The sequence below is a fragment of the Lepidochelys kempii genome, chromosome 6 (genome assembly GCF_965140265.1).
Source record: "Lepidochelys kempii isolate rLepKem1 chromosome 6, rLepKem1.hap2, whole genome shotgun sequence".
In the NCBI taxonomy this organism is placed as follows: domain Eukaryota; kingdom Metazoa; phylum Chordata; order Testudines; family Cheloniidae; genus Lepidochelys; species Lepidochelys kempii.
The window spans coordinates 93,444,008-93,456,978 of NC_133261.1; the positions used below are offsets into that span (position 1 = coordinate 93,444,008).

The following is a 12,971-nucleotide window of genomic DNA, read 5'->3' on the forward strand; positions in this document are numbered from 1 at the left end:
GTTGCACATTCACAACAAAGACTGCACTACAATGAGGTGAATTGAAAAATACCATTTCTTTTGTTTACAATAATCAAAAATAATATACTTTGATTTTAATTACAACATAGGTGAAAATATAGAAAAAAATCCGAAATATTTCAATTGGTGTTCTATTGTTTAATCATGATTAATTTTTTTTAGTTAATCGCATGAGTTAACTGCGATTAATCGACAGCCCATATATACAGGTCAAACTCCTTAGAGACAAAAGGAAGCTCCATGGTCCATGCTCAGGCTGGTTACCTAAATCATTAGTCATCTCTAAAAATCTTGGTCCGTGTGTACTATTAAGATTAATTACCCTTTAAAGCTAAAAAAGCTTTTGGCAATACTTGATTCAACTATTTTTAGCATAGTAAAAACAAGAGAATACAACAACAGTGTCAAACACATGCTTAGCGGTGGAACAGTCTGTGACGAAGTGGGAATTTTCTTAATGTTTTACATGAAGGCAGGTGGGAGTGCCTCTAGTTGCCTGTGACCAGACAATAGCCCAAGGGCGGGCAAACTTTTTGGCCTCAGGGCTGCATCGGGTTTCTGAAATTGTATGGAGGGCCAGTTAGGGGAGGCTGTGCCTCCCCAAACACCCAGGAATGATCCAGCCCCCGCCCCCATCTGACCCCCCCGCTTCTCACCCCCTGCCAGCCCCGCAGGGACCCCTACCCCATCCACACCCCCTGCCCTGCTCTTGGTCCCCTGACCACCCCCGGACCCCCTGTCCCTAGCTGCCCCCCTCCTTCCTGACTGCCCTCACTGGGACCGCTGCCCCATCCAACCACCTCTTCTCCCTGACCGCCCCCAGACTCCCCACCCCAACTGCCCCCCACCGCCCTATTCACCTCTCCTTCCTGCCACCCTGGGACCCCTACCCCCATTCAAACCCTGTTCCCCGCCCTCTGACCTCCCCGACCCCATCCATGCCCCTGACCACCCCCTGCACTCCCCTGCCCTCTATCCAACCCCACCCCATGCTCCCTGCCCCCTTACCGTGCTGCCTGGAGCACCACTGGCTGGCAGCCACACAGCACAGAGCACTGGGTCAGGCCGGGCTCTGCAGCTCCGCCGCCAAAGTGTTATGCCGCACCGCGTGGCTGCAGGGGAGGGGGGGACAGCAGGAGAGGGGCCGGGGGCTAGCCTCATGGGCCAGGAGCTCAGGGGCCGGCCAGGATGGTCCCATGGGCCAGACGTGGCCCGCGGGCCATAGTTTGCCCACTTCTGCAATAGCCAGACACTCTGTATCCTGGCAACTGATGACTAGGGCCCTTTGCAAGAGCCAGCAGGCTACAACTGAGTTGAAAAGGGAGGCGTAGGCTAGGTAACCTGTTTGCCCAGGAAAGAGACCAGGGGAACTGGGCGTGACAAAGGGTGGGCCGCTGGAAGCTAGTCAGTCTCCTGGTTTGGGACTTGGGAGAAGGGGGAATCCAGAGCCCTAGACTCTCCCCCTCCCAAGATGGACTTTGCTGAATGTTCCTACTTCCTGTGCTAACATGAACTGTTCTATGCTGTGTTCCAGACAACTAATAAACCCTTCTGCTTTACAATGTTGGCTGAGAGTCACTGCTGACTGCGAAGAAGCGGGTGCTACCCCTCTCTTGACAGAAATGCTATAGTATCTTTAATGACCTGAAGTTATCTGAACCTTTTTTATGTTGTACCAACTATTCCTTAGTACTACTCAAAGGGAAGAGCATGCCCTATGAATTAGTAACACCACTTCTTGCAGAATCTTGCCCTTTCCTTAGAGGCCCCAAATCCATATTCTGACCAGACCCAGCTTTGATTAGCTTTTAAGATCACTCCTTAATATATCATCAAAAACATGGCAACGGGGCAGGTCTAAAGCGCATGGCTGTACGCACCCACTCTGAGTTGCAACATTACCGAAAATATTTGTTCACAAGAGTTTCTTCACTGAAGTGAGATTATCATCAAATTCCAACAAATTACCATGGAAGGTTGAGTAAAGGCATCTTGGCTTATTAAAATGTCCTGTCATTGCCATCCAATTCTTCTCACATTTTGGGCAACAGTAGGGCGACTGTGAATAGGTTCCCAGAGCAGCACTAGCTTTTTTTTTTTTTTTTTTTTTACCATTTAGAGGAGGGGCAGGCAACCTGCGGCACGCGAGCTGATTTTCAGTGGCACTCACACTGCCCGGGGCTCCTCATTTTAATTTAATTTTAAATGAAGCTTCTTAAACATTTTAAAAACCTTATTTACTTTACAGACAACAATAGTTTAGTTATATATTACAGATTTATAGAAAGAGACCTTCTAAAAACGTTAAAATGTATTACTGATATGCGAAACCTTAAATTAGAGTGAATAAATGAAGACTCGGCACACCACTTCTGAAAGGTTGCCGACCTGATTTAGAGAAAAGTACAGTGACAATGAACAAACTGCAAAGGCAAAATATGCTCCAGTTTAGGCCATTTTGCCACTGGAAAGGCTATTTCCCATGCAAACTCTAGACCTTGATCCCCTATGCAAAACCACCCTCCCCCTCTCCTAACACTTCCTCCAAAACCCACTTTTACCAATCCCTCCAACAGCAACCCATGCTTACATCAGATATCTGGGGGAAAAAAAGGGGGGGGGGTAGCAGTGTGATGCACAGACACTCCTCCACTTTCCCTTGGTGGTGACCATCTGCCCACCTGTTGTGCCACATGCATACTTCAGAACAAACTCCTTTAGTTCTGAAAACTGCCGGCCTTTATTTTCTCTAACACTATGATGCTATACTCAGGTACTAAATAGAATAATCTACATTAAGCATGAATGAGATCAGATCCTCCGTACACACTCCCTTAGCTCTATTACAATAAGAAATATTCCCCTTTTTAATTCATTCATTCTTCTTCCACCCATCAGAATTCCTTAACTGCAATATGGTCCTTCAACTCATTTTCAGAAACATGCCTCTCCGGAGATCTACACACACACACACACACACAACTAGGGATCTATGAGGAGATTTAACTATTAACAGGGACACACAAACCTGAACACAGAACTTGGCAGGGAAGCGAAGGATGAGAGGAACTGTTATTCACATAGTGCTAGATGTGACTAAAAAGGCTTTTCAACCTTCCAAGACCCTATTTAAGATTGTTACTTCTCTAGCAACTCCTTATGCCCTCATTAATGCCCAAGGTGGTATGAGGTTGGCTCCCTGCCCATCCATTGTGAGCAGTGATGGAATCCACTGTTGCGAGAGGAAAATGGGGAGTTCAGTCCTTGAGGGGAGGAAGTGATTTTTAAGTAGTTTGTTTTAAGATGGTTTTAAGATGAACACTTCCACCTCCCACCTTTAACTCACCCTGGAGTAACACCAAAAAGAGTCTATGCTGCATTTCTTTAAACTGTCACTCCCTCCCACTTGGAAGGAAATTGGGAGGATAATTTGAGCTCATCTGTTTGGCCACAAGGATCACCCCCTCTCTGTACCCTAAGGAAAACCTTCACCCTAACAAATTAACCAATCGCACATACAGATATAATTCCCTGGGCTCCCCACCTCCTGCAAGTGGGGAACTGCATCTTTATTCAATGATGCTGGAAAGAGTGCTGAAGGGAGTCCCTGTCTACAACAGCATACAGACTTGAGACAAGCCCTTTCACAAGTTTCTACCGGAACCATGCCCGCTTTTCAAGCATTCATCAAGTTGCCAGTGATTACAAAACTTCTGCCTGCCCTTCAGCACTCTGGGGTTTCTCTGGGCTTTGCCAGTGTGAATACGCTGAGGTAAGCTAGGTCCCACTCCTGCATTCCTTGATTTCTCTAGTCATTGTGCTATTGATTACTCTCTTGCAAAAGGGAAGCAGGGTAGTTTACATTTTCAACCTTCATCTGCTTTTTGTTCTTTCCATGTTAAGTAGCCCATTACACTTTTAATTCACTTCCTTCTGAAGTGCATCATCAGTACAGTAGAACCCCGTTTATCTGAGTCTCCATTATCCATCTTAACTGAACCAAGTGCCGCCCCCGGGGCTGACAGCCCAAGCCCCGCCCATTCTCCTGACTACCCAATTTTTTGATAATCCTCCAATCCTAATCAGATCAGATAAATGGGGTCCACTGTGCTTAGAACTCCCACAAGGCTTTTCATCAGTAGATTTCAAAGTGCTATTCGTGGATAAGTAAACATTACCACTCCCACTTTAAAGACAATGAATCCAAAGCTCAGAGAGGTGAAGGCCAACACTTGCAAATATGAGTGCCCAAACCTAAACACCTTAATCCATATTCAGACACTTTAAAGTTCCTTGATTTTCAGAGCTACTGAGCACCCACAGTTGCAACTGAAGTCAATGCAAGCTGTAGGTTCTCAGCACCTCAGAAAAATCAGCCCCTTTATTCAGGTACCTAAATGGGGATGTTTCTGTACCTAACTTTCAAGCATTCAAGTTTTAAGTTAGTTACTTGCCCAAAATCAGGAGAGAAGATGGGAACAGAAGGCAAGTTTCCCCAATTCCAAAACCCGTGGGGCTCACTGTATTACGACAGCTGCCCAGAAACTTTGCCATGTCCCCTTAACGTTCTCTGCCAATACTACTATGTTTGGCTTTTGATTCCTGTCACATTGCACTCCCAGTCAGTATGCACCAGTGACGCTAATGATCCAAACCAGAGGATCAAATTCGGTGATGAATCCTGGCCACTGCCACCTGAGGCACGTTGCGCTTATGCTAAGAAGAGAAGCCCTGCAACATCAGTCTCCTTTCCCGTCTATAAGTAGCCATGCCCAACACAGCCAAACAGCCCGGGGACTCACAAAACAAGTCTAGGATTTACAACACACAATGTGATTGCAGGAAGATAATGTCTTGAAAATTCAATAAGTTATTAAATAAGGTCAATATAAGGGCAGTATTTATCTTAAATTTCATGCTTCACCTTTCATTTTGCTATGCACACTGCACAGAGTTACACAGCATAAAATCCCAGAGCAAAAAGGTTCTTCCCTCTTCTGTTCTTTCAAGGCATAGGAGTGGGATTGTGTAGGACCTTTCCTTTCCTTAACAACAATGATGCGCTCATTGAGGGAAGCTTTATTGAATAGGGAGTTGTAGAGAGTGGCAGACCATCATGCTTGGTCTCAGTCTGATCTTCATGGAAAGGAGTTTTACTGCCTAGAACGCCATTTTAAGTTTCTGATAGACATAACCTGGGCCTGTCAAGTTGCATCTTTCCTGTGGAGTATAGCCATTTTGAAGGATTGAAAGTAAAGGGGTCTCTGACCTAGCTAGTTCCCAGTCCATTAAGTGCCTTGTATTTTAGGACAAAGATTTTGAATTCTGTTTTGAAGCAAATGGAGTTCTTAAAGAACAGCTATAACACACCTGCATTGTGAATTGTTAATGAAGCAAGATGCCAAATACTATATCAGCCTAAGTCTTTTTAGTAGGAGTTGTGTCCATCTGCAGTCATAGTGAATTACAACAGGATAACCAGAAGGGGATGAAAGGATGAATCATTTGTACAAATTGCTACAATTTCCTTACCACAAAACGAAAGCTTTTTCTTGAAAATAAAAATAAAATTCACCGCTGCTTCACTTCTCTTTTTTAAAGATTTTTTAGTAGCAAAAGCACAATATACTATGAGGTTTAAACTTCAAACTTCATCACCAACTCAATTAAAAGCCTAGGAAAAAAGTAACGGTTTGAGATTCAGCTAAATCCCAGTGGTTTCAGAAATTTTATAGCCTTGCAAAATACTACTAGCCCAGCCAACCACACAGGGCAGGAAAGTTTTGCTTTTTTTTTGAGGGGTGGGGTGGAAGGTGATTAAGATCTATGGAGCTTTTTCCAGTCATGGTAAACAGTAAGTACGCAGATTTTGTGTTTAGGTTGGCAAGTTTTGCAAGGCAGCACTCAACTGATTTTTTTTAAAAAACACAGAGCACCACTGAATAAGTCAAGTATTCCAACTATAATTACCCAGCCACCTAATTATTTCATTCCAACCTGTAATAATTTCAGTGGTCATCATGCATAAACTGATTATACCAAGTAACTGAACATTTTTCCTGTCTCAACATAGTATCCAGTGACGGCAAACACCAAAAGGAATCACAAGGCCTTATTGTTCAGCTGCTGTGCTTCTTTGTGTCTTGCTATTAACAGATGTCTAGAGTCACCCTTACACAACGAAAGCTATGCAATTCTGATATTGCATTGAGATTCTTTACGGATTAAAACATTTTGGAAATGAAAATCTGAAATTTTTACTTCCTCCGGCACAGTCAATTTCCGGGTATGCCTTGGCCAGCAGCTTCTGCTGTAATCTATTTAACTGAACTAAAAGTGAAATGTCTCTCCCTGCCCAATCACACTAACTTCAGGCCATGAATTCCCTTCCAAATGCACAAGCCAAAAATATAACCTGTCCCATCACCAAAAAGCCTTTGAAAAAAATGTCAAAAAGTAAAGTGACTGAATGGGATTATTAAGCATCATAAATATTAGTAGTCAGTCATTTTAACTTCACATGATATCTACTATTTGTACTGAGGTACCATCTACAGGCCACAAGACATCAGAGATGGGGTGCTACTAAAACACAATTTATAATCTAAACGACAAAAAAAAAACAGGTAAGGGAAGTATGGGACAAGAAAGCTACATTTAGGCAAAATGCCCGCCATCATCATGATGAATTGTCATGTTACCTCCACATTCCCTCCCCCCCCTCACAAACATTAACTACATTTTCCTTTTAATTCACGCAAACATACACATTTGTAGCCAGTACTGAAAATTTTGGTTACATTTTATCCTCTGGCAAACCTCTATACACAAACCGTGCTTCAGTTTCTACAGCTGGCACACCTCAAAGAGAAACTGAACTATTTTTAGCCATTTTATCTAGTTTGTCCTATCATCTACTTTTTATTCTGAGCGAGAGAAGGCACAATAATCCCAAGCCTATTCCACCAATAAAACACTTTAAATCAGCAACTTCAGTTAGCTAAGGTACTCTTTATTTTCTGCTTTAAATTGTTGGACATTGTTCATTGTTAAATAATTACAGTGTCGTCCTCCCCACTTTCCCAGATACAGCTGTATTTTGGGCAATGAAGTAGTTGCCATGTGTATAGCTGAACAAGAGTTTTAGGATAAAAGATGCTGAATACTTTCCTATCCTAAAGTAATCACAGTTCTCATCCTGGTTGCTACCTGTCAATGTAACATCACCAATTTCCTTCACTAAATATATTACTGTGAAGTACATTACCTTCCTTCCTTACCAGACAGGGTTGCCAGCTGTCTGATTTTCTTTTAGAACGCCCGGAAGAAAAAGGGACCCTAGCAGCTCAGGCCGTTAAAAGTCCAGCTGGCAGCAGAGCAGGACTAAGGCAGGCTCCCTGCCTTGACTCTTCGTGGCTCCCAGAAGAAGCAGCATGTCCCCCGTCCAGCACCTAAGCATAGGGGCAGCAAGGGGGCTCCATGCGCTGCCCCTGCCTTAAGCGCCAGCTCCCATTGGCCGGGAACCATGGCCAATGGAAGCTGCAAGATTGGCGCCTGCAGACGGGGCAGCATGTAGAGCTGCCTGGCTGTGCCTCCATGTAGGAGCCAGAGGGAGGACATGCTGTTGCTTCTAGGAGCCATGCAGAGCCAAACTCCTCATCCTTGGCCCTACCCCAGAGCCCACACGCCATGCCCCAACCACTGCCCCAGCCCAGAGCACCTTCCTACACCCCAGAGCCTGCACCCCCAGCCAGAGCCCTCACCCCCCCACACACATTAACCCTCTGTCCCACCCCAAGCCCCTCATCCCCAGCCCCACCCCAACCCCCTGAGCCAGCCCGGTGAAAATGAGTGAGTGAGCGGGGGCGGGGCCTGGGCCTCAGAGAAGGGGAGGGGTAAAGGTGTTCAGTTTTGTGCGAGTATAAAGTTGGCAACCCTATTACCAGATGGCAAAAAGTGTCAGATCTGTTACACAAAGCACCCTGGTCTATCCTCTCATTTCTTCAACGTAGACAACAGCAATCTCAAACTGGCTAGGGAAAAAAAACAAACAGCTCTCCTTTTATTCTTATCATATATTAGTCCAATTCTCTGTCTACTTATCCTGTCACATTAAGCATCAAAACTCCAAGCACAGTTATATACTAGTTTGAAGTTTTCACTAAAGTTAAAAGTTCCCAAAAATTGAAAATTTCATTCCAGTCAAATACTGAGCATGTAGTTTGTTTTAAAGACTGCCAAAAGGCCCTGCATAGAGGGCACCCCACAGAAACACTGATTTTACTGAATAACCCAGGCTAAGTGGGTGGTACGAGCTAGGTAGCACTTTTAGGTCCATATAATTAAGCAAGCAGACAGCACAGGGAATATATTAAGGAATACACAGCTTTTCCTTTCCATCTCACTGATCTAAAGCCAGACTAAGTAAATAAGGAGCAGGAGTTGGCCCAACAGCTGAACAGTTACATGTGATATTTACTAGTTCTGATTTTTCTGTTTTAATTAATAAGATACATCCAATTCCACATCCAGCCACCTAAACACAGGAAGAACAGGTTGGTTTTACTGTACACCTGAAAGATCAACAAATTCCAGCTCTGACAGATCAATGCAGAAGTACATTCCAGAATCTAGGGCCCTTCACTGAGAATATCCATCCAAACCCAACACTTTGATCTGCAGACTTCGCTCCAGAGCTCAACTGTCACTGCAGCATACAGCAATAGAAGCATCACACTAATAGCCGAGACCCAAGTCATCAGACCTTAGAGATCAAAGTCAGTGCCTTGAATAGCCCCCTGAAGCAAGTACAGATGACCAAAAAGATGGTGTAATATGTTCCTTTCAGCTGTCAGCTTGCCAACCTGCCTGTATGCTGCACCACTGGAAAATTTTGAGTGATTTTCAACTGTAGCTCCTTGCAAAGTGTACTGCATTAACCCAGTCTGAAGGTCACAAAAGCAGAGTAGTAAGGTCTAGAAGACCTGAGAGAAACAGCCACAATCATCTAGCCAGAGACAGATGGAAAGATACACTTTTAAATGCTAATGCCATCAAAGATGCCAGCAGCAAATGGGGATTTAAAAAAAAAAACCCCACGCACCTATTCTCCCAAAACAGAAACCCCTAGGACACAAAGTAGACAGACTTCTTCAGTAACAAGGACAGAAATCATCCTCAGTGCACCCCAAAAAAATCTTCCCACACCCCATCATCTTAGACACATCCAGTTAAGCTTCTTTTAACTAAATTTCAGAGTAGCAGCCGTGTTAGTCTGTATCCGCAAAAAGAAAAGGAGTACTTGTGGCACCTTAGAGACTAACAAATTTATTTGAGCATAAGCTTTCGTGAGCTACAGCTCATGCACCCGATGAAGTGAGCTGTAGCTCACGAAAGCTTATGCTCAAATAAATTTGTTAGTCTCTAAGGTGCCACAAGTACTTTTCTTTTAACGAAATTTAACTACATCCTTGTAGGGAAAAAATACCAAAGAAACCCACCACTCTAGCATTTAACTTCAAAAAGGGGAACTATACAAAAACGAGGCTGCTAATTATACAGACATTAAAAGGAACAGTCACAAGAGCGAAATGCTTGCAAGCTGAACAGAAACTTTTTAAAAACCACCATAATAGAGGCTCAAACTATACATACACTTCAAATTAAAAAAGAACAGCACAAGGACCAAAATAATGCCACCATGGCTAAACAGAGTAGAAGAGACTGTTAGAGACAAAAAACATATCTTTTAAAAACTGGAAGTCAAATCCTACTGAAGAAAACAGAAACGAACATAAATTGTGACAAGTGTATAAGTATAATTAGGCAGACCAAAAAATAATTTGAAGATCAACTCGCAAAAGAATATATATATTTTTTTATGTACACCAAAGCAGGAAGCATGCCAAACAATCAGTGGGGTCACTGGACAATCAAAGTGCTAAAGGCACACTCAAGGAAGACAAGGCCATTGGGGAGAAGCTAAATGAATTCTTTGCTTCGCTCTTCACTGCAGAGGAAGATTCCCACTTGTGAGCCTTTATTTTTAGATGACAAATCTGAGGAACTGTCCCACACTGAGATCTAAATAGAGGAGATTTGGGGGAAATTGATAAATTAACATTAATAAGTCACCAGAACCAGATGGCATTCACCCAAGAGCCCTGAAGGAACTCAAATATGACACAGAACAGCTAACTGGTATGTAACCTATCACCTAAATCAGCCTCAGTACCAGATGACTGGAGAGTAGATAATGTAATGCTGATTTTTAAAAAGGCTCCAGAGGCAATCCTGGCAACTGCAGGCCAGTAAACCTAACTTCAGTACCAGGCAAGTTGGTTGAAACTAGAGTAAAGCACAAAATTATCAGACACATAGATGAACATGATATGTTGGGGAAAGAGTCAACAGAGCTTTTAAAAAAAAGAAATCAGACCGCACCAATCCATCACAATTCTTTGAGGGGTTCAACAAACTTGGACACAGGTGATCTAGTGGATACAGTGTATCTGGATTTTCAGAAAGCCTTTGACAAGATCCCCCACCAAACACTCCTAAGCAAAACAGGCAGTCATGGGATGACAGTATCTTCCCTCTTATGGATTGGTAACTAATTAAAAGATAGGAAACAAAGCTCAGAAATAAACGGTCAGTTTTCACATTGGAGAGATGTAGACAGTAAGGTCCCTCAAGGATTTGTACTGGGACTGGTGACGTTCAACAGATTCATAAATGAGCAAGAAATAGGAGTAAAAAGTGAGATGGCAAAGTTTGCAGATGATACAAAATTACTCCAAAGCAGACTGTGAAGAGTTCAAAGGGATCTCACAACTGGGTGATTGAGCAAGAAAATGGCAGATGAAATTCAGTGTTGATAAATGCAAAGTAATGTCTATTGAAAAGCATAATCCCAACTATACATACAAAATTATGTGGTACAGTATAAATTAGCTGTAACCACTCAAGAAAGATCTTGGAATCATCATGGATAGTTCTGTGAAAACATCTGCTCAATGTGCATCAGCGGTCAAAAAAAGCTAACAAAGTGTTAGGAATTATTAGGAAAGGGATAGAAACTAAGAGAAAATATAATGCCACTATATAAATCCATAGTACATCCACACCTTGAATACTGAGTGCAATTCTGGTCCCACCATCTTAAAGAAATATATATTTGAATTGGGAAAAGTACAGAGAAGGGAAACAAAAGTGATTAGGGACTGTTCAGCTTAGAAAAAACAACTAAGGGAGGGCATGACAGAGGTCTATAAAATCAAGAATGGTGTGGAGAAAGTGAGTAAGGAAGTGTAACACATAAGCTAGGGACCACGCAATTAAATTAATAAGCAGCAGTTTTAAAACAAAGAAAAGGAAGTACTTCTTCACACAAAGCACAGTCAACTTCCATAACTCATTGCCAGGGGATGGTGTGAAGGCCAAAAGTACAACTGGGTTCAAAAAAAGAATTAGGTAAATTCCTAGAGAATAGTCCCCACGATGGCTTTTAGCCAAGATGGTCAGGGACACAACCCCATGAAGGACTCTGGCTGTCTTTAAACCTCTGACTGCCTGAAGCTGGGACTGGAGGGCAGGGGATGGATCACCTGGTAATAGCCCTGTTTTGTTGATTCCCTTTGAAGCACCTGCCCCTGGCCACCCTGTTAGGGCAGGACACTGGGCTAGATGGACCATTGGTCTGACCAGGTGGGCCGTTCTGAGGCTCTGCCAGCTCTCTCCTCCCCAGCCAGCCCTAGGAAAGCAGATAGCCTGCAGCTCACCTAGCTCCCGCTGTCAGGGCTGGGCAGCCTCAGGCACATGGCCAACGTGAGCGTGACAGGAGAACCAGGTGGCTCCCCGGAGCCGCAGTGAGGACCCGTGCGGCCCTCCCTGCCCCGGAGCCTAGGAGGCTGGAAGCCCCTCCGCTCGTACCAGGGCCCGCGGGGCACCCAGCGCCTCAGGCCACGTCCCATCTGCGCCTCCACACCGGGCCCCGGAATCTCCGCAAGGCCGAGTCCCGCTCAGGCCAAGGAGCAGGGCTGTCCTGCCGCCCCGCGCGGTCCCCACGGAGCCAGGCGGCCAGCCAGCGCCCGGCGGGTCCGAGCGGCAGCGCTCGCTGTGGAGCCCGCGGGCGGCCAAGCCGGGAGGGGCGCGTCCCGTTCGCCTGATTACGGCGCAGGGAGCCCCAAGCCGGGCCAGGCTCCGCGCCGCACGCTGGCCCCTGGCCACCCCAGGCAGGGACCGGCCCCAGCTCCACGCCTCCCCTCGGGCGGCCGAGCTAAGGCGCCCGCGCCCGCCGTGGAGCCCCGGCCCAGCAGCCCCTCCGCGCCCGGCTTCCGCGGCCCCACACCTGGGTCTCGGCCTCGAGCAGGCCCCGCACGTATCCGTTCCGCAGCGCCCCATGTCCCATCAGGCTGCAGCCGTTGGCGCGGGAGTGGGAGCCCGGCTCCCCAAGGCCCTGCTCCGGCCGCTCCATCCTGCCGCCTTCGTCCGGCCGCTTGGGGTCTCCCACCACCCCCCCACTCCCCGGGCCGCGAAAGCCCAGCCCGACCTGACTGCCAATCACACGTGTTCGCGTCACCCGGGGGCGGGGCCAGCGCTCAAATACATCTGCGCTTGCGTGAGACAAGGGGCCGAGGGAGAGGGGGCGTGGCCAAAGGGAGCACGGCCCAAGGACAAGACCGTGTAGTAAAGGGGGGCGGGAAGCAGGGAAGAGGGCCGGGCCATCGAAAGGCCATATCCTATCACAGGGCAAAAAAATCCAGGCCAGGCGAGGCCCAGGGGACGAGCTGACCAATTTCCCGGCATAGAACCACAGACGGCGAAGGGAAGAGCATGAGCTATCCAATCGCAGGACAGAGCCTCGGGGGTGGGCGGGATCTAAAGGTAGGCGCTGGCCAATGACAGGATAGAAGAGCCGGTCTGGGGGTGGGCTCTAGCCAGTGACGGGA

General features: G+C 45.9%; 1 protein-coding gene across 2 annotated transcripts in view; it reads right to left on the reverse strand.

The window, feature by feature from the left end:
• Positions 1–12,586, reverse strand: part of SPTLC2 (serine palmitoyltransferase long chain base subunit 2) — a 120,860-nt gene extending 108,274 nt beyond the window's left edge. Inside the window, exon 1 of one of the 2 annotated variants that reach the window (XM_073349295.1) lies at positions 12,371–12,586. In XM_073349295.1, the coding sequence (XP_073205396.1) occupies positions 12,371–12,496 (126 nt within the window). In that variant the 5' untranslated portion in view covers positions 12,497–12,586. Of the gene's footprint in view, positions 1–11,801; positions 12,089–12,370 lie in introns of those variants that run through there. The other variant, XM_073349296.1, reaches the window with a different exon arrangement.
• Between the last annotated feature and the right edge of the window lie 385 nt (positions 12,587–12,971).